Source organism: Arvicanthis niloticus, chromosome 1, assembly GCF_011762505.2.
Source record: "Arvicanthis niloticus isolate mArvNil1 chromosome 1, mArvNil1.pat.X, whole genome shotgun sequence".
Lineage (NCBI taxonomy): Eukaryota > Metazoa > Chordata > Mammalia > Rodentia > Muridae > Arvicanthis > Arvicanthis niloticus.
In genome coordinates, this window is record NC_047658.1 from 2282532 (window position 1) to 2303730 (window position 21199).

General features: G+C 46.0%; 1 protein-coding gene and 1 pseudogene across 2 annotated transcripts; one reads left to right on the forward strand and one right to left on the reverse strand.

Moving 5' to 3' along the window:
• Positions 1 to 1712: 1712 nt before the first annotated feature.
• On the reverse strand, positions 1713 to 11029 carry LOC117711128 (pregnancy-specific glycoprotein 22-like). Its single transcript, XM_034506578.1, has 5 exons — positions 10966 to 11029; positions 9536 to 9895; positions 7043 to 7402; positions 5456 to 5815; positions 1713 to 1996 (listed from the first exon to the last, which is right to left on the reverse strand). Exons 1-5 carry the CDS (start codon positions 11027 to 11029, stop codon positions 1713 to 1715), a joined length of 1428 nt encoding a protein of 475 aa, XP_034362469.1.
• Positions 5646 to 16553, forward strand: LOC143441265 (heterogeneous nuclear ribonucleoprotein K pseudogene; annotated as a pseudogene). The gene is made up of 2 exons (XR_013108508.1): positions 5646 to 5769; positions 14134 to 16553. The product of XR_013108508.1 is annotated as a heterogeneous nuclear ribonucleoprotein K pseudogene (transcript).
• The last annotated feature ends 4646 nt before the right edge of the window (positions 16554 to 21199 follow it).

A 21199-nucleotide genomic window follows, 5' to 3' on the forward strand; every position in this document is an offset into this window, starting at 1 on the left:
ATTCTGATCAAAACTCGAAGTTTAATATTCTGCTTTCAAATATAAAGGGGAAGACCCACCCCTACCTCCAGAACTCCTCCAGTCTCTTAAGCCTGCATGGGTGAGGGGATTGCAGCCCAGAGGTTTCTCATGGCAAGCTCAGCAGGCAGTCTAGTCTTCTCAGCTCCTGTAGCAGACTGTAGGACCATCAAAGTGGGTAACGCCTCCTGGGTCTATTGTTTAGTCTGCAAGATCCTTCAGACCTGCTCAAGTCTGGGGAAAGGGCACAATAAAACTGCAAAGCTTCTATTAAGCAAAGGACACCTCCAATAGGACAAAGTGGAAACCAACAAATTGAGAAAAGATCTTTATCAATCCCATATCTGATAGAGGGCTAATATCCAAGGTATACAAAGAAATGAAGAAATTAGACTCTAGGCAATCAAATAACCTGACTGAAAAATGGAGTACAGAGCTAAACAAAGAATTCTCAACTGAGGATACTCAAATGGTCATGAAGCACCTGAAGAAATGTTCAACATCCTTAATCATCAGGGAATACAAATGAAAACAACCCTGAGATTCTACCTCACACGAGTCAGAATGGCTAAGATCAAAATATCAGGTAATAGTAGATGCTGGCAAGGATGTGGAGAAAGAAGAACACTTCTCCACTGTTGGTGAGATTGTAAGCTGGTAAAACCATTATAATAAGCAATCTGGTGGTTCCTCAGAAAATTGAACATAATATTACCTGAAGACCCAGCTATACCACTCCTGGGCATATACCCAAAAGATGCTCCAACATACAAGAGTGATACATGCTCCACTATGTTCATAGCAGCCTTATTTATCATAGCCAGAAGCTGGAAAAACTCCAGATGTCCTTCAACAGAGGAATGGATATAGAAAATGTGGTAAATCTACACAATGGAGCACTACTCAGCTATTAAAAACAATGGCTTCATGAAATTAGGCAAATGGAGGGAACTGAAAAATATCATCCTGAGTGAGGAAACCCAATCACAAAAGAACACACATGATATGCACATACTGATAATTGGATGTTAGCCCAAAAGCTCACAATGCCTAAGATACAATGCACAGACCACATGAAGATCAAGAAGAAGAAGGAAGTCCAAAGTGTGGGTGCTTTAGTCCTTCTTAGAAGAAGATACAAAATACTCAACTAGAGCTCCCAGGGTCTAAATCTCCACCCTGGGAACACAAAGGGAGGGATTCAGGGCTCCACCTGTATAGGTAGTTGAGAATGGCCTTGGCATCAGTGGAAGAGGAGGGCCTTGGTCCCAGAAAGTCTGGATGCCCTAGTGTTGGGGAATTCGAGAGCAGGGAGGTAGGAACTGGTTAATGGGTGGGGGCACACCCTCATAGAAGTAAGAGGAGGGGGATGGGATAAGGGATTTGGGGGGGAATGGGAGAGGAGATAACATTTGAAAGGTAAATAAATAAAATAGCCAATAAAAATCGATAATGGATCTGGCAATTATAGTCGAGCAGTTGAGAATTTTTGTCAACAATTTATTATGGGAATTCCTTATAATCCTCAAGGACAAGGTATTGTGGAAGAGGCCCATGTAACTTTAAAACAATATCTTCAGAAAATAAAAAAGGGGGAGGTATATACCTGAACACAAATTTATTTAAACTATACTCTTTTTATTTTAATCTCAATACAGAAATGACCCTGCTCTGCTATAGCATGAGAGAAGGATTCATTTATTCACCACAACAAGGCTTATAGGAAGACTGGTCTTTGAGCTGATTGGGTTGAAGGCCTCACATTGGTAATTTCCTACATCCTTCTTCCTGACACTATGTATCCTGAGTTGGCACTTTGATGGGGACAGCATCATCCTCTCTGTGAGCTGCAGACTCTTATTATTGAAGAGCCAACGAATGGAGATCCCAGTGTTGTCTGAGAAGCAAGTGAACACCACTGAGCTCTGGACTCTGACTGTGCTGTCCGTGACTCTCAGGACAGGCTGTGTTGCAAGCTCTGCAAAGAAACAGAGAAGGGGACCAAATGACAGTCATCATTCAGCCAGGTCAACCCACCCCTCTATAGCTCACCATTAATAAAGCTTCCAGGGAGGAGAAATTGCAGCTGAGACTACAGTCATGTCTTGTGCTTTGCATCTTTGACCCAAGGGATGTGTGGCCTTGATTCAGCAACTAAGCTTTATGTGCCTTGGTTTCCTTATACTAGGACAGAGTTAGCATGATCATTGCAGTACCTATGAGTTAAGATTCTGTATGAGAATGTTCTGACCTGGGGATGGGAAGCTGCTCCTATCAGCAGCATCTGTTCCACTTACCCTAGGCAGGATTTCTGAGGATGAGGAGGTGCCTGGAAAACTGTCACCTCTGTCCCTTCCCTTGGGACATTATTTTTGTCTAAGTCTCTTAAGTCCATCAAAACAGTTGATTTCTGTCCTGGCACCTGTCCATTGAGACTTAGGAGAAGGAGTTACACAAGTGACATATATGACTGCAGCTGTCGTCGCGGTGCACAGCTGTTCCTACACCCTACAGGACTTGAACACTCAGCCAAGCCTTGTTCCCTGTCAGCTCTGACAGGAAGTCCAATGCTAGCCCTGAGGAAATGCTATCTGGGGACAGCTAGAATTGAGTCTGGATCATTGGCTTCCTGATGCTCCTCTTACTGATTCAGAAGTGAGCTGGACCATGAATGGAGGGTGAACACAGTCTAAGCACAAAGATAGAAGGGAAAGAGACAAATCCATCAATATTGAGACCTTTGTCTTTGGTGACAAGATGGGGTCCTGAGACCAAAAAAGCTTAGATCTATCACTCAGCAAAGGTGTGTGGGAGTGTCTGCACAACCCAGAGTGAGTGAGCAAACAACCTCCATGCCCTCAGTGCACCTGACTGTGTGTTGCTTCCTCTGTGTGGAACTCTGTCCTTGTGTATCTCCACCCTCACTGTCCTCACATGCCTGCTCTCATGTGGGATGCAGGCAAACTTTCTCTCACTTCCTCTACTACAGACCCCAGGTTTTAACCTCCCAATCTCCATTCTGCACCTGACATCACTTCAAGATGGCCTTCCTGATCTGTCTTCCAGCCAATTACAGCTAGGGCCTTGTTAGAAAAAAAAAAAACTAAGTTGATATTTCAGGAAGGTCCAGTGCCTACACAGGCTCAAATGCCTGTGGGTAAATAGGCAGATGTCCAAAGTTCTTGCATATTGAGGTGTTAACGAAATTCACATACTTGAAGTTACTGACACTGATAAAACCTCCAGCTGACATTACTGTATGGATCTGTATGAAGTGGGTAGGAATGAGGGTGTTTGTGCACGTGCAGGTATACACCATCCTGTGTAGATGGTTAACTCTAGGTCACAGCACCTAGGTGGAGGTCAAAGGTCAACTTGAAAGATCCTTTATTATCTTTCCACCTTAGGAGATTCCAGCAAGTCTCTGAGCTCCTCTCCTCCCAAACAGTCAGGCCCTGCTCTCCTCACCAGTGACCAGGAGACACTACCAGGGGCTGCAAGCATTGCAGAAAAGTACACAGTGGGCCTCCACGGCCTTGGCTGCTGTGAACTCCCTCTGTGGAGAACACTTGGCTTCTCTCCCAACACCTGTCCATTGAGACTCACGAGAAGGAGGGGCAGAGGTGACCAACATGACTGCAGCTGTCATGGCCGTGCACAGCTAATCTTACATCCTATGGGACTTGGACAGTCAGGGAAGCCTTGTTCTCTGTCAGCTCTAACAGGAACTGCAATGCTAGCCCTGAGGAGAAGCTCTCTGGGAACAAGTAGAGTTGAGTCTGGATCCTTGGCTTCCTGATGCTCCTCTTACTGATTCAGCAGCATTTTCCCCAGGGCTGCTTCCAAGCTCTACAGCCTTCCTCCCTCTGAGCTCAGCCTCCACCCAGGCAGGAACAATTCCCAGGGGATGTTGACTGCTGTCAGGTATGGTGACAGGCAGAAGGCTGAAAATCATCTCTGTGCCCTGGGGCAGCAACAGTTCACCCCAGGACTGTCCTCCTCTGTGTTCTCCCAATGTGTCCTTTATGACACAGAATCCTAAGCTGCCCTTTGTTTTCAATGCTCTGAGGTGGGATCGACTCCCTGCAGGAAGATGACACAGATGCCTGTGAGCACTGGGAAGGGACCTGCTGACTGATGTCTAGGAAAGGGACAGGCTCATTCTCACTGGACTCAGCAGACAGGGAGCATTGTCATGACACCCAGGAGCACTTGTGTGGGGACTTTCATGTGGCTGTGAAGCAGGAGGTCACTTGGACCCTAGAGAGAGGACAGTGGCCCCATGAACCTAGGGAGACTTTAAGAGGGACTCTCACCATCTTATGCTGGCAGAGCCTGACCTAGGCTCTGCCTGTGTTCTTCTTGGGGTGTATCTGTCTTCTGTCTAGGTGATTCCCCATGGGAATGGCCACAGAGCCAGGAACCTGGTAACACAGGATCCTCTGACACACTCATGTGCTGAGTACATCTGAAAGACTGCCCAAGAGCACTCAATGTCTGTCCCGTCAGGGATGGAGCCAGGCTACAACCTCCATGCATGGTTCCGGGAATTACTTTTCTGCATTTTCTGCCATTCTGAGGATAGCAAGAACCTCAGGAGACTGGGCAGACTCTGAAGTCTTGGGCTGAGTTACTTCACCATCTAGTGAATACCAACAAAATTGCACCTCATGTCTGAGTGCTGTCCAGTTTAGCAACTCTGAAATTCTTTGCCTGCAGGAGAGAATTCTAGGAGTTGGAGATCAGAGGACAAACACTTTCAAAAAAGACCTGTGTTCTTTGTCCATCACCTTGGAGATCATGACCTTGTGTGAGGTCTCATAAGGCCATCCAAACAGCTAGTTAATTGCCTGGGAACCCAGATTGTCCTGTCCAGCTATGCATTCCTGGCTGAGTCTCTGTGGAAGATGTCCAGAATAACTAGCATAACTCTGGCTCTCATGGCAGTGCACTGGATAGTGCCACATGCCACAACAGCCTCGTACCATGTCAGCTCTATGAGGAATTTAAAGGAAGCAATGACAAAAACATTTCCCAGTGTCACCTGGAGGCTAATCATCACAGAGATTTGCATCCAGGGCTTCCTGGTGCTCTGTGTGGGGACTCCATGCTTCCTCAGCTAGGGCTTATCTGACCCCCACAGAGGCTATATCAGGGCTATGTGCATGGTGAGAGGCCCAGGAGTCGGGGCTGAGTCTGAAAGACTTGGGCTGAGTTTACCCAGCACAGGATGGGTAACTCTGCATGAAAAGACAGGTAAAGAGCTCTGATCTAATGTTGCTGGTCTACCCCACCTGTGCCCTGCAGTAAGTACCCAACTGCCAATGTGAGGACACAGTCCATAGGGGGACAGAGCAGAGCAGCCCACTGCTCAAAGTCCACTTATGAAGTAGGGCAAGCCACACCCAGCAGCTGGAAGCCATAGAGAGCCACTTACTGTTCACGCTGACTTGCACGTGTGCTGTTTCTATTTTGAAGTTGCTGTCTATCACTGCTAGTGTGTAGAAGCCCGTGTCTTCCACAGTGACATTCTGGAGCAGCAGGGATCCATTGGTGTACCCTGTCTCTCTTCCACTGTGTGCTCGGCCCCTGATGATGGACTTCGTCGCTATGCTATATTCTGCAATTTTAAAGTCCTGGGTGCTATACACTCCTTTGTACCAGGAAAAGATTTGCAGATCTTCTGGCACATTATGGACATGAAGAAGAACACTTTCCCCTTCAGCAGCATACGATGGCACAGGATCAATCGTGAGTTGGGCAGAGGGGAGAGGGTCACAGCATGAGGAAAGGGAGGCTGGAAGGGAAAGCAGAAAAGTCATCACATGGGATCACTGTGCTTGGTTAAAGATGGAGACCTGCATCCTGAGCAGATGGATGCTTCACTAAGCCTAGAGATGCGGGTGTAGGTGTGTCTAACCCACCTGGTGGAAGTCAGCAACATGGCCTCCATTCCCTCAGTGCCCTGGAATCTGTCATTTCCTCTGTGTGGAGCTCTCTCCTCAGTGTCTCCATGGATGCCCCCTTCACTGTCCTTGGACACACACTACCCACAATCATACACACTGTGCCTTGACATGATGCCTTCCTCTGACCTTGGTCTCTACACACCCTGGAGATTCACTTTCTGATTTTCCTTTGTACCTGCAGTCAACCTCTGATCTCACATTCAACACATTCTTACTGCTCTGGCTGCAGTCCCAGGACTGAGGCTGAGTGATGGCTTAGAGCAGGCTTGTCTTCTTAGTGGGCTCAAGAATTATGCTGGCTGGCTTTATGTCAACTTGACACAAGACAGAGTCTTTTGAAACAAGGACCCTCAACTGAAAATACAAATTCCAGAATGGCCGATGGGCAAGTCTGAGGTACACCTTAAAACTGGTCATTGATTAGGGAGGGTCCACTCCACTGCGAGCATTTCCACACCTGGGCTCATGGTCCCATGTGCTATATGATCAGGGTGAGCAAGCTGTGAGAAGACAGACAGACAATGAGCAGCACTCCTTCTTTCTTTCTACAACAAACCTGGGTTGGTATGATTTTTTTCTGTTGTTTGTGTCTTGTTTTGTTTTCTTCTTTATGATACTCTACTGTTTAGTAATAATACATATGCTAGTTCAATATAGACAGCCAAAAACTATTGCTTATTGTCTGCTCAGAGCAGGAGTAAGTGTCAAGTTCTGGTAAAATGGAGCCTGAGACACTTTTAGTCAAGCCTGGTACAGACAACTGGGGCCAGAGTTTCCTGGTGTTCACTACTCTGTGAGGATGCCACAGTTTCTTCATGTGCATCACAAGAGCCTCAGCAGACAGAGCAGTCTGGCATCATAGGTCCTCCTAGATACAAGGGGGAGTCAGAAGACAGAGTCTGACCAATGGGCATTTCTCTTCTACATGTGTGTCCTGCACACAGTTCTCAAACCCCAAGATGAAAGTGTAGAGAAAAAGTAGCCACATGCCAGGAGTGACATTCCTGTGTGTCATAGCCCCACCCAGCACTGAATGATCACAGAGAGTCACTTACTGTTCACCTGAAGGTGCACATGTGCTAATTCCACATTCTCATATCTATTCAGAGTTCGTAGAGTGTAGAATCCAGTGTCTTTCCAGGTGACATTCTGGAGCAGCAGGGATCCATTTCTGTACACAATTTCTCTACCACTGTGGGCAGGGCCTGGCTCAAATGAATTCTTGGATGTTCTATGTTGGGCAATCTCAACCTTGTTAAACACAACCACCCCTTTGTACCAGAAAAGCGATTGACGATCCTTTGGAAGATTGTGAACAAGGAGAAGAACACTTCCCCCTTCAGCAACACTGGGTGGCACGGATTCAATAGTGAGCTGTGGAGGTTGATAAGGACGCCCACAGATGTAAAGAGAGGCTGGAAGGAAACAGAGATCCATCAGTATTAGGACTTTTGTATTTGACTAAGATGGCACCCTGTGTCCTGAGCAGCTGTGTCCACTGCTCAGCTGAGGTGTGGAGGTGAGGGTCTCCCTGTCCTACTTGGTGGAGATCAGCACATTACCTACATGCACTTTGTGTCCATCTCTTGTCATTTCCTCTCTATGGTGCCTGCTCCTTGGATGTCACCATGGCTCCTCCTCACTGTCTTCAGATCCCTGCTCACAGTGTAGATGGGTGTTACAGTGCTGCCTCCTGACCTCTTCCCCAGCAGACCTGTCTTCATTCTCTGATGCTTTTGTTGTATTTCTGTTCCGTGTATGATTCTCTTCAATACCTTATTCACCTTCCAGCTTTCTTTACTGGTCTGTCTTCCAGTCCACTAGAGCTACAGAATTGTGAGAACCAGTATTGATCTTATATTTTTTAAAGAAAGTCTGCTTAAAAACACATCAAGTATCTGTGGGGAACCAATGAATAATTGAATGAATGAATGATGTCTCAGGATCATGAATGCTCATGGATTTTAAAGATTGATATGTTTAGAAATACAGTGTTCAATGCTTCCATTAACTTTAATTTTTTTACACTGTGTGTGTCTCTGTGTGTGAGTGTGTATGTGTCTCTGTGTGTGAGTGTGTGTGTGTGTGTGTGTGTGTGAGAGAGAGAGAGAGAGAGAGAGAGAGAGAGAGAGAGAGAGAGAGAGAGAGACTGTGTCAGGGTGTTTCTCTGTGTGTGTTGGTGGGTGCAGGACACCACCACTAGGTCGTGTTCAGGGGACAACTTGTATTCACTGGTTCTCAGGTTCTCAGACAATGATGTAAATGCCAGTGTCCACTGATCCATGTCACTAATCAACACCAGCTTGGTTTCTTATTGGGACTTTCACAGCTGAGAACATCAGCCTTCAGAACAATGTGCTCAAGCTGATTAACAGTGGGTGAGAACGATTTTCCCCTCAGTGTGTGGGCAGGCGTGACCAAGTCTTGGAAGAACTGCCCTAGGTTCCATCATCCCATGCAGGGTTTAAATGGTGTGCACACTTCCTCTGGCTGCTGCGCTGTGTGCTGGATCTGCCCATGTGCTCCCTGGCCTTTCTGAGATGCCTTGTACCTCTGTCTAGGTGATTTTCATAAGACACCCTTTCATCCCCAGAGAACATACATGTCTGGAATGTGAACATGATCCTCTGGCAGGGTAGCAGATACAGGAAACATCTAAGAGGTCTGAGGAGGTTTTGCCAGTGACCTCCAGGTCTACTGGGACAGAGGTACAAGGTGAGGTCCTCATTCAGGCATGTAGGTTTCTTAGTATTCCTTGAGTGTTTCCAGCTCTCCCTGCTCTTCACTGTGGGAACTGCAGCTCATGTCTGGGGAACTGTACACACCAGTAGAGCCTGTCCTCATTTGTCTGTAAGAGAGAATGTACTGGCCCCAAAAGACAACTTGTCAGGAGGACCTATGTCCTATGTCCCTCTCCTTCAGGACCCTGGCCTTCATGAAAGTCTCATAAGCCCATCAGGACAATGGGTTAATGCCCTGGGAATCTGCCCTGCTGTGCTCTCCCTTTGGTTCACTAGGGAGGACCAGGAGACCTAGCCTACTCATGGCTCTCATGGCATGGCACTGCTTGGTTCCACATGGAGCAAGACCATGACTCCTAACAAGCGCTCTTCTCTGCAGACAAAAGTCAAGACCCAACCATATCTAAAAGTTTCTCACAGCCATCAGGAGTTGAGTCTGGAAGAGAGGTGTGGAGCCAGGAGTCACTGGAATTCAACTCTCTAAGACACCCATGGCTTCCACAGGCCCTTCTTCCATCCCTCAAGGTCTTTCTCAAGGACAGTCTCCTGCTAAGAACCCCAAGAGTCTAGACAGAGGCCCTTGACTGACTTGCTCACCATGCGTACAGGTTTCTCCAAAGTGAAGTCAAATGAAGGATTCTGGCCAATTGACATTATTCTCCACCAGCTGAGTCCTGTGCCAAATGTTCAAACCCCAACATGGAGACACAATACAGAGGGAAGGGATACACAGGCCAGGCCTGACAATTCTATGTGTCTAGTGGGAAGACCCCACCCATAAGCCACAGTTTACAGGGAATTACTTACAGTACACGAGAAGGAACATTGATGTATTTGATACAATTTCTCCATGTCTACTTATGGTTTGAAAAGTGTAGAATCCTATGTCCTTCTGGGTGACATTTGGGATCCACAGGGACCCATTGCTGTACAATGTCTCTCTACCTCTGTGGGTCAGCCCCTTCACACTTGCGCTATGGTGCAGTGAATAGTATGCAATTGCATGTGTCAAATTTCTCACCCCTCTGTACCAGGCAAACATTAGAAGATTCTCTGGCAGATTGTCAACACGTAGAAGAACATTTTCTCCTTCAACCACTTTGGGTGGTAAGGATTTGATGGTGATTCCAGCAGTGGTGGGCAAAAGCCAGCAGGTTAAAAGGGAGGCTGGAAAGGAAGAGAGAGAAGCCACCAATCCTGAGCAGGTGTAAGCATCCCTCAGCTTGTGCCTGTGGCTACATACACCCTTAATGGAGATGAGCAACATGACCCCCATGCCCTCAGAGACTCAGAGGGTGTCATTACCTCTCTGTGGAAAACTCTACTCAGGTGTCCCCATATCATTCTTCTTATAAATAGTGTCTGGTGTGAGGAGAAGCAGCAATCTGACCTCCTCCTTTTCTTCCTCCTCCACACAGTCCTCATTTTCTGAACTGTTTCCTGTTCTATTTAAGTTTCCATTAAACCATTGACTTTCTCCTCTGGACACTCTGATTTCTGGTCCACTAGAAAAGGGCTTTGTGAGGACAGGGATTGGAATTATGTTTTTGGAAGGTTCAGTTCCTGAAAAGGTCTCAGAAAATAATGGGGGAGAAAGAGAAGAAAAAAATGAAGGAGAAAGGAAGGAGGGAAGGAAGGAAGGAAGGAAGGGAGGGAGGGAGGGAGGGAGGGAGGGAGGAAGAATATCTCCATGGATTTAACTACAAAGATCCCAGGATTGGACCAAATGTCAATCAATATATTCAGGTGTGATTTATATTTCTGCATTGTATGTGTGGGTTTGGGAAGGCACATGTCTCAGTGTACACATTGTGGGTGCATAACACACCTGTGTGGACAGCATAGAAGACCCTGCAGGAGTCTGTATCTCCATTCAACCTGTTAGAGCTGAGGAATGAATTCAGACTGTCCTGTCTCCACACACTGAGCCATCTCGATGGACCTCCCATGTTTGATTTCTATTTGGAGAGTCACCCTGTCATGAGTGGGAACATTGGACTTCTGATCATGGCAGTAAATGTGACTGACTTTGAATAGGGACAGCTGAGACTTTTCTTTTCCCTCATCAGCTTCTGTCTGCCCAATGCTTCCCGCTGCTGAGTCTCTGTCCCTCACTGCACCTTCTGCACTGTGACTACAAACAGAAACCAAAGTCTTCTCTAGACATCTCCTCTTGAGAAGACTTTGGGCTTCTGAGATCCCCTTCTAACACACAATCAGATAGTTGGAACACATACCTGTGAGCAGGATTATCTGCCAGGGGGGACACCCCTTGCTGCAAAGCTCAGAAGACACCTCCATATCACTTCTCACTGTACTGTCCTTTGTCTGAGGGGAAGACTTTACCACCTGCAAGGCACCTGGCCTCTGCTGTTCTTCCTCTCAGAAAGCTGGGTTTTCTCTCATGAAGGAACACTTCCCAGAATCCTACTGGCTATGAGTGGTAGGGTCTGTGTCAAAGTCACTGCTCTGTCCCTTCCACTCCCAGTGCTGTCCTGCATCTTTCTCAACTTTTCTCTCTTTATATTTCTCCTCCAACAACACCTTGAGCAACAAGGATGATAAGCATCGACATGTCCCCAGAGAACAATGGCTCATCCGAGGGCTGACATCTGCTGACTCCTGGACATGAGTCTGTCAGCACCAAAGAGGAAGCCTCTATCCTGCCTATGTGTCCCTGTTACACAGAGATCCAGCTGAACACCCCATCTTCCTTGTGTCCTCAGTGCTCTGGGAAGGTGGGATTTCCCATCAGGAAAGTGACAGAGATGTCTGTGAGGGTTGGAATGGACCAGCTGTGTGATGACCCAGGATGAAGATAAACTCTTTATCACTAATGTCACCAGTCAAGTTCCTGACCCAAGAGAGGCACAAAAGCAGTTGCTTGAGGAGTTTCATGTTCTTGGTGTTGGGGAATAAGTGACCTGTGTGTCCTGGAAAGGACTGTGGGCTCCTCATTCTACAGACTGAGTCAAGGCAACCTTCCAGCATTATGGATAGGCTGTGCTGTATGTTGACTGAGCCCAACTTCTCTCTCGTCTTCCTGGGTCACCTATGCCCTTTGAGTAATTCCCCAACAAAAGTGCCAGGAGGGAGTAGAATTTCAGATTCCCCGATAGAGTGGTGTCTTTAGACACAGGAAACAGAGCAGTGTATAAGGAGGGAGATCCAAGATAGTAGGAACAGTGATGGAAAGCAGTCTCCTAGGAAAAGTCATGGCTCAGGGAAACAGTCGTCTGAGTGCTGACTGACAGCTGCACAGGAGAAAACACATGACTTCCTGTCTAGTACATAGGCTCAGTAGTTCTGGGATTCTTCAGAAATACCTCAAAGACAGGTGGCTAAGTTCTATAGTCAGATCTAGCTGTCCATTTGTTTTCGATACCTAGACAAGATGTTCCCTTAAGTAGCTGATGACCAAGATTAACATCAGCTCCTTCCCGCTCTACAGACCCCTGAGAAGGCCTCTAGGGTGGAGACACTGGATAAGTGGCTGGAGACTGAGAGCTTGTGCTTCACATCTGTTACCTGTGGCCTGTGTAAGGCTCATGTGTCCACTGTGTTCCTGTGTCTCTGCTTCCCAATGACAGCACACTTGGGGAACAAATGTTGCAGTGTCTACAAGGTAGCCCTAAATATGAACAAGGCCCTGACACTGGGGCAGGGCAGCTGACCATCAGCAGTGTCTGTTACTATTTACCTGCAGGAGAGGATTAGACTTTCTCCCTGAGGTCATAAATCATCAAGACGTCCTGGAGTAAAGCTGGATAAAGAGTGCATCCAAGAATGGGCACCTCGGAAGGAGCCTGTACTTACAAAATGTCAGTGGTACATTTCTCCTCAGACTCAAAGGACAGTAATGGAAAGGGGATGCACCTGTACTCACTGGCCCATGTTGGGTGTCTCAATTCCTCCTTCTCTTGGCCCAGTGGACAACCAGGGCTGTTACACAAGGAAACTCTGTTCCAGTAAAACAAATAAAAGACAGGCAATGGTGGCGCACGCCTTTAATCCCAGCACTCAGGAGGCAGAGGCAGGCAGATTTCTGAGCTCAAGGCCAGCCTGATCTACAGAGTGAGTTCCAGGATGGCCAGGGCTACATGGAGAAACTCCAGTCTCAAAATACCAAAAGGAAGGGGGGAAGGGAGGGAGGGAAGGAGGAAGGGAGGGATAGAGAAAGAGATGAAAGAAGGGAGGGAGAGAAAGGGGAAAAAGGAAGGGAGAGAGGGAGGGAGAGAGGGAGGGAAGGAAGGAGGGAGGAAGAAGGGAGAGAAAAGAAATCAACCTAAGAGCTAGAGAGATAGTTCAGTGTTTAGTAATATTGGAGGCTTTTAAAGACAAATGGTATTTGGCTCCCAGCATCCACATGGTAGCTCAGAACAATCTATAATTCCACTACCAGGGAATCTGATGTCCTCTTCTGGCTTCCAAGGATACTCACTGCATGCAGATGACACAGACAATCATGTAGGCAATACACCCATACACAAGTACATTTAAATTATTTCCTTTTTAAACTTTTTATTGATTCTTTGTGAGTTTCCCATCATGCACCCCAGTCCTACTCATCTGCTCATTCTCTCATATCTGCCCTTCACCCTTGCAACCTCTCCCCTAAAAATAAAACACACAAACAGCAACCAAAATGAAGCATAGAAAACATCTCATCATTCTGCTGTTAAGAGGATCTGCAGAAATGGGTTCAGGCATTCAGTTCTTGAGAGGGTGATCCCCCAGGCTGAGAAGCATAAACTCATCCTGCAGTGTCTCCCTTTCTTTTATTTTTCCATGTAACCCTGAACTGCTGCTCTAGAAGAACATGGACCATGGCAGGCCCTTCATAATGATTACGTTGCCTCCTTAACTCCCACCTGCCTCCCTGCCTACACCTGCCTAGATCCGTCTCCCCACAGTGTTCCACACTGATCCCCTCACTTACCATAACTTCCCTTTATCTCCATGGTGGGAGACAAACATGGTAACTATAATACTGTGAGGAGCTAGACTTCCTCAGGGGCCAAGATGAAAGGACAAAGGGAACTTTGCTTCTGCGTCTTTGTCCAGGAGTAGACTCAGCAAGGCTGGTCTGAGGCTGGACCCAGTGTCTTGAGGAGTCAAGATCACAGTTTCTGGGGATCCTACTCTTTCCTCTGTGCCATAGTTCTCCATTCTAAAGCAGCTGTGTTTCAGGTATTGTCTGACTTAGTCCTCTGCTGGCCCCCTTTCTGTTTCCTGTATGCATATATTTTTCAAAACCTACTTTAATAAGTGTACTTAAATGTTTTAATCTCCTTTCTAGCCCATCACCCACCAGAGGTAGTGGGAAAGAAAGATTAATAAGGCAAAGGAAGATGTAGGCCTGTTTAAAAATAGTTGTTTGAAGTGATTCCAATCTGTATTTTCAGGATATCAGCAGTTGAGTTCACACAAATCAGCAGCTGCAGATCAATCTACTCACAAACACTATTCACAAATCAGCAACTGCAGTTCAATCCAGAAGAAATGGTGCATCTCTGCCAACTGGCCTGATTCCACAGAAGCAGCAAGAAGCTGCCAGAACACCTCCAGAAGTTCTTTGGTATGTTTCTCTCTATAAGGTTACTACAAACTATGACCAGAAAAGAGTGGCAAAGTGAACTAATACCACTCAGCATCATCAATGAAGATCAGCGTCAGCAAAGTCCAGTGATGACCAGCAAAGAGTGGCAAGGTGAACCAATACCATACAGCATCTTCCACTGCCTGTTGGGTTTCATTCATACCTTTTCCAAACATCATGTGTTCTCCCAAGCATCCACTCTAGCAAAATATCACATGCCCTTTTTCCAGGCAACTTCCAAAAAAACACCACGTGTCTGCTCTCAGCAAAACATTGTCCCATGTGTCTGCTTCAACAAAAACATCCTCTCATAAGACAGCTTCCAGAAAAAACACCACATGACACAACTGATTTTCCCTTCAACAAATTTTCCCTTCAGTCACCCTTCCTGTAAATACTATATAAGATACTGTACTTCTTGGAGGCTGGAGAGATGGCTCAGTGGTTAAGAGCACTGACTATTCTTTCAGAGGTCCTGAGTTCAATTCTCAGAAATCACATGGTGGCTCACAACCATCTGCAATGGGATCCAATGTGTCTGGTGTCTGAAGAGAGCAACAGAGTACTCACTATACATATGTGTGTGTATGTATACATATACATCATATATATATACATCATATACATATACATCATATACACATACACATATACATACACATATACATATACGGTGAAAAGGGAAAGAAAGGAAGAGGCAGAAGAACCTGGAGTAAAGCACAGCACAGTTGGATTATAAGGAGTACTTCCCCTCCCCTTTACATTCTTCATTTGCTTCTGTATCTAATTCCTGTAATGTTTTACCTAAGCTCTTAGAGAAGTTCCTACTTTCAGTCTAAAAATCTGCCCTTGGAAGGGTCTATAAGTTTAAAAACATGGGAACGCATAGATGGTAGTTTAAAGTTAGGGGTTAGAGAGATTTCAGTGGTTAAGAGCACTGGCTGCTCTTCCAGAGGACCCAGGTTCAATTCTCATCACCTACATGAATGCTCACAACTATCTGTAACTCCAGTTTCAGGAGATCTGATTCTTTTTTACAAATATGCTAGCATGCAAAACACCAACGCACATAAAAATCTGATTACCCCATTTCTCCACTGCATGAATATCACTATTGTACTTGTCTTAAACTCAACTGCAATTGTGTCCTGTGGGTGTATCCATTCAGTTCAAGAACGGAGACTGAATACCCAGAAAAAAACCTTTCCCAACACTGAAACCAGTAATGAATTTGGTAGACACCTTGAAGAAGATATAGCGGAGGAATAAGATTTCAAAAGATCTAGAAATACCGATGGGATGGTTGAACTGTGCAATTTGCTTCAGAGCAAGAATGCTGGATTGGAAAGGGGGCAAGAATGTTATGGCTCCCTATACAAGCTCCAGTGCCAGTGTCTCAATCCCAGACAGCAGTGACCCTGAGCACTTACTGAGTATCGGTGCCAATATCCAAACAATTGAAGAAATTCTGAAGAGAATTGCCCAATCTTGGGAGAGGGCCTGCAGGTGCCATCACCCACTGCAACCAGTCCAGTCCTGCTTGATTCTGCTGTGGGATGCTTAATTTAAAAAATGCTATAAAAGAAGTGACTTTGACTGCAAGTGAAGACTGTTGATTCATCAAAGTCTGGCAGGAGAAACTGTTTGTGTCAAAGATGCTAAAATCAAAGAACTTGGAGGAAACAGACAGAAAATGGAGCTTTTCCTGGAATGCTGCCCTCATTCCTCAGGGTGGTTCTTTTTGTGAGATTCACCTGATAGGGTTGTAGAATGTGTGAAAATCACCCTTGGCGTCTGTCACCAAAGGGTGTGTACAACCTTATGATTCCAACTTTTATGATGAAACCTATGGTCATGCTGGCTTTCTGATGATGTTTGATGACCACAGTGGACGTCTTATGGGATTTCTCATGTGAAAGTGAAAGGGTTAAAATTTTTCAAAATTTTTCAAAACCCCTAACAGGCTGAGCAGAACCAAGAGTGCAGGTCAGCTTGGTAGTGAGCTCTGTGTTTCAAGAACTTGGCTGACCACAAGATAGATGGTTAAGTACAAATAGGCTCTTGAGAATAGCCTGTTCCCCATGACTGTTCCTTGAACCTTGTCACAAACTGAATAATGGGATGGGACTTTCCACAGGTACTTTCCAATAACTCCCCTTCACTCCCCCTGGGTTGTGGTTTTTCCTTCTGGGTTTTTCCTTTAAATACTCTAAATACCCAAAGCTCAGAGTCAGACCCCACTGCCCCTTCGTGGGTTACAGGTCTTCACCTCAGCATGCTGATCGAAATATACCTCTTGCTGATTGCATCAAGATCAGTGTCTTGTGAGTTATTGGGTGGCCGAAAATTCCTGAGACTTGGGTGAGGTCCTCCCTTCCTGAGGGTCTTACAGAAGAGAGGTGGTGTTCTTCCTATGGAGTTGCCATCCCCTTCAGCTCCTTCAGTTCTTCCCCTAGCTCTTCCACTGGGGTCCTTGGGCTCAGTCCAGTGGTTGGCTGTGATTATCTGCATCTGTGTTGGTCAGGTGTTGGCAGAACCTCTCAGGGAATAGCCCTACCAGGCTCCTGTCACCAAGTGCTTCTTGGCATCAACGGTAGTATCCGGGTTTGGTGTCTGCAGGTGGGAAGGATTCCTAGGTGGGGTGGTCTCTGGATGGTCTTACCTTCAGTCTCTGCTCCACACTTTGTCCCTCCATTTCTTTTAGATAAGAACAATTCTGGATTAAAATTTTTGAGATGAAGAACAATATCAACGAACTGGACCACCCAGAGTTCCCAAGGACTAAACCACCAACCAAAGAGTACACACAGAGGGACTCTTGACTCCAGATACATATGTAGCAGAAGATGCCCTTATCTGGCATCAATGGGAGGGGAGGCACTTGGTCCTGTAGAGGCTTGATGTCCCAGTGTAGGGGGGTGCTAGAGCAGTGAGGGGAATGGGTGGGCAGGTGGGGGAGTGTGGATTGATATCTATAGGCAGGTGATCTTACATTTTAAAAAATAAATTATAAATAAATCTTAACGAAAACAATAAACTCAGGGAGAAAGGAAGGAAGGAAGGAGAAATAAAGAAAGAAAGAAAGAAAGAAAGAAAAAAAGAAAGAAAGAGCTGGGCGGTGGTGGCGCACGCCTTTAATCCCAGCACTTGGGAGGCAGAGGCAGGCGGATTTCTGAGTTCGAGGCCAGCCTGGTCTACAGAGTGAGTTCCAGGACAGCCAGGGCTACACAGAGAAACCCTGTCTCAGAAAAAAAAAAAAGAAAGGAGACCCATAACATAAAGATGATTAATTGTAGTTCAACAACCCTATCAATCTGATGGATCTACTCCACAACAGACCTGATAACAAAAGATAAAAATAAAACTCAAAAAAAGAAAGAAAAGAAAGATAAAAGATAAAAAGTCCAGAGAAAGTGGCAGTGCTGTTAATTCTTGAATTACTTTGTTTTGTGATGCCTCCGACTCTGAGACATGGCTCAGTAGTAAACAAAAAAAAGAAATAAAAAAGACAAGAAGGGGAACATGACTGCCCCTAGGTATGATGGAGGAGATGGTTTATTGTAGATGAAAGGTTAGAAGCAGAGACATCTGAGAGTCCAGAGTGGACAAGACCAGACTGACCATGTGGTGTGGGAAAGGGGGAGGGGAAGGGAAAGGGAACAGAGGGGAACCAGGTTCAGCAGCCAGGAGGCCCAAAGGTGCAAAGACAGCAAAATGGTTAGATTATATAGGGACAAGCTGTGCAGCACCTGGGCTGGTGAATTCAGGGTAGAGGATCCATATGCCAGCCAGGAGGAGAGTTCAGGGTAGTGGGTTTGCCAGCCAGGAGAACCCAGCATGAAGTACAGCTGAGGGATGCAAGGAAAACCACCAGCCCAGTCTGTTTTGATGTGTTAAATAGGCTCCTCTGATCCAGGTTTGAAACCTATCTAGTATCAAAATTACAGATATAAAGTAGCAACAAAAATAAATTTATCTTCAGCAGTTCCTAAGACCATCGGACATATGTGTTTTATAATGTTCACAACCCAAAAGATCAAAGCCATAATTCATTGCCCTGGGGATCAGAAAGAGACATCAGAAATAGCCTGAGGGAACAGCTTAGCTGATAAGCCAAAAGGGAGGCTGCCCAGGCTTCCACTGTCAGCATCATGGTAGCTCTGCTGCCCCCTGTGCTCCCAGCCATCCCTGATATACAGCTAAGAACAAATGAGATCAGGGGAAATGCCAAGGAGTTTACAGAAGAGACGAATGGTCGCTGACCTCCGGGGGCTGCACCATTCCATCTAAGGAGTCATCAAGTTTCACACCTGATCACCAAAAACTGAAGGAAGTGCTGTGAGGGGCGAGGTACAAAGTATTTGACTTAGGACACTTGGCTGATCAGGTAACCTCAGACTGTGCCACCTGCCAGGCTGTCAACTCCTCAGGCCCCAATCAACCAGAATCAGGGGTCAATGGCCGGGGGCTAATTGGGAAATGGATTGATTATACAGACATAAAACCAGGAACATATGGATGCAAGTACTTGCTAGTTTTTATAGATACCTTTTCATGATGGGTAGAAGCTTACCCTACAAAGGAGACTGCCAGTGTAGTGGCAAAGAAGCTTCCGGAAGACATCATACCTAGGTATAGATTTCCTACCCTGCTTGGGTCTGACACTAGAGCAGCACTCATCTCTCAGGTAATTCAGTCTCTAGCACAGATTCTGGGGACCAGTTGGAAATTACATTGTGCATACAGACCCCAGAGTTCAGGGCAAATAGAGAGGATAAATTGGACCCTGAAGGAGGCCTTGACCAAATTAACCCCTGAAACTGGTGGTGACTGGGTGTTCCTCCTACCATATGCCTTAAATAGGGCTAGGAACACCCCTATACTTTAGGCCTCACCCCCCCCTTTGTATATAAGGCCCCCTCCCATGCTGCCTAATCTCCTGTCTGATATCTTAGCTAAATATGACCAACAAAAGTTTTTGAAATCCTTAGAAGGGTCCAGAAGCAACTATGGCTTGCCAGGTTTATGAGTCTGTTCCTCCCTCTAACCCCCATTGCTTTGAACCAGGTGACAAAAGTCTAGATTAAGAGATATAACTGTAGTGGTGAGTTTAGCTAACTGCTTTGCTCCCCAAGGATCGCATTCCCAGCCACCCACCAGAGCCCTCTGGATTCCAGAATGAAACACACATACACACACACACACACACACACACACACACACACACACCCCTCAGTTAATTTTAATATGCTTTGACTAGCTTAATGGCTGGGTGTTTCTAATCCTCCCTGCTGTTAGTAAACACTCCCCTCTGGTACTCCTGAGTTAATATCTTTTAAAAATCTAGATTTCATCTCTGCTACCCCAGGCCCAATCAGAGAAATAGTTCATGGCCGGTTATCCTGATTCTCACATGCAGCGGGTCTTTACGTCTGGTCTTTCTTCTTCCCTGTCATGTCAGTCTCTTTCCTTCCTCTCTCTGGGTTCCTGGCCCAAACAAATCTCCAAGTCTCCCCTCAGTCTACCTGCCCAGCCATTAGCTGTTGACTCTTTATTGATCGATCAAAAACCATTGGCGACAAGGACCTTCAGCATTTGGACACAGATTCTCAATTTGGGGGTCCAGATTAATTCAAAGCATTAAAACCAATTCCCAACATATAACAACAAGACTCTGAAACCTCCCTGAAAAGAACCTCACACCATGATGCTGACTATGCCTATGGCTGTTAAGGTAGACAGGATCAGGATGTGGATACACCACTTCCACGTTAAGCCTGCCAAGAGAGAGACTATCCAGAAGTTGAGGTCCCAGCAGAAGAGACTTCCAGGCAAACCACCACAAAAGCAATGGAAGGTCACACCACACCCTTCCAATCCAGTAAAACTGAGACTCCAGAACTCCTGATTCTAGTTGCTTGCTGCAAATGCTTTGCTGCACCAGCCAGTAGCCCCCTTAATATCTGAGTATTCCCAGGAGATGACCCAACAACCTTGTCATCAAGTTCACAGTGACTAACAAGAAGGCCAATTGGACTGTTGGTTCTTAACTTCTCTTGCCCTGGACTTAACGCAAAACTGTTGGTTACTCAACAGGGACTCTACATTGAAAATAAGGTTCCCCCATCCTAGTCCCACCTCTGAAACCACACTGTAACCCCTACTGTTACAGGTACATGCTGTCCTCAGAGACAGCCCTTGGTGGGCTTGTACCTTGGGGCTTATTCCATGTATTTATGACCTGGTTGTAAATATGACTGAGGATTTTTATGTTCTAGTACAGTTTGTACCCAGAGTGACTTATTATCCTGGGGAGGATGTCTTCAATCAGCTAGTACCTCCAAACAATCTAGTTAAAAGGGTGACCGTTTCTGCTGTATTACTAGGCCCTCTACTTACTGTAGGGCTGGCCATGGCTGCTAGTGTAGGGCCTGAGCCCTAATACTCCAAGATAAAAATTACAAGGTCCTACAGATGGTGATGAAAGGGTTAAAAAATATTTTTTTAAGATTTATTTATTTAATGCAAATGAGTACACCACCATTGCTCTCTTCAGACACACCAGAAGAGGGCATCAGGTCCCATTACAGATGGTTGTGAGCCACCATGTGGTTGCTGGGAATTGAACTCAGGACCTTTGGAAGAGCAGTCAGTGCTATTAACCACTGAGCCATCTCTCCAGCCCCATGGAGTCAAGAGTCCAGATAGCTTGTTCTGCGTTCTGGGTCCTAGGAAACTAGCTATCCACAAGACAAAATAGATGATAGATTGAATAGAGTTCAGAGCTGGGAGTTCAAGATAGCGTGACCAAGCGCTATGGGTACCAGGAACTAAAAACTGACCATAAGATAGATTGAATAGGGTTTGAGCTG

Coding starts and splice junctions, on each gene's coding strand:
- LOC117711128 (XM_034506578.1), bottom strand. CDS start 11,029: ATGGAGGTGTCTTCTGAGCTTTGCAGCAAGGGGTGTCCCCCCTGGCAG. Junction 9,896..10,965: donor GCAGATAATCCTGCTCACAG/GTATGTGTTCCA, acceptor CTTCCTTTCCAG/CCTCCCTTTTAACCTGCTGG. Junction 7,403..9,535: donor AATGTTCCTTCTCGTGTACT/GTAAGTAATTCC, acceptor GTTTCCTTCCAG/CCTCTCTTTACATCTGTGGG.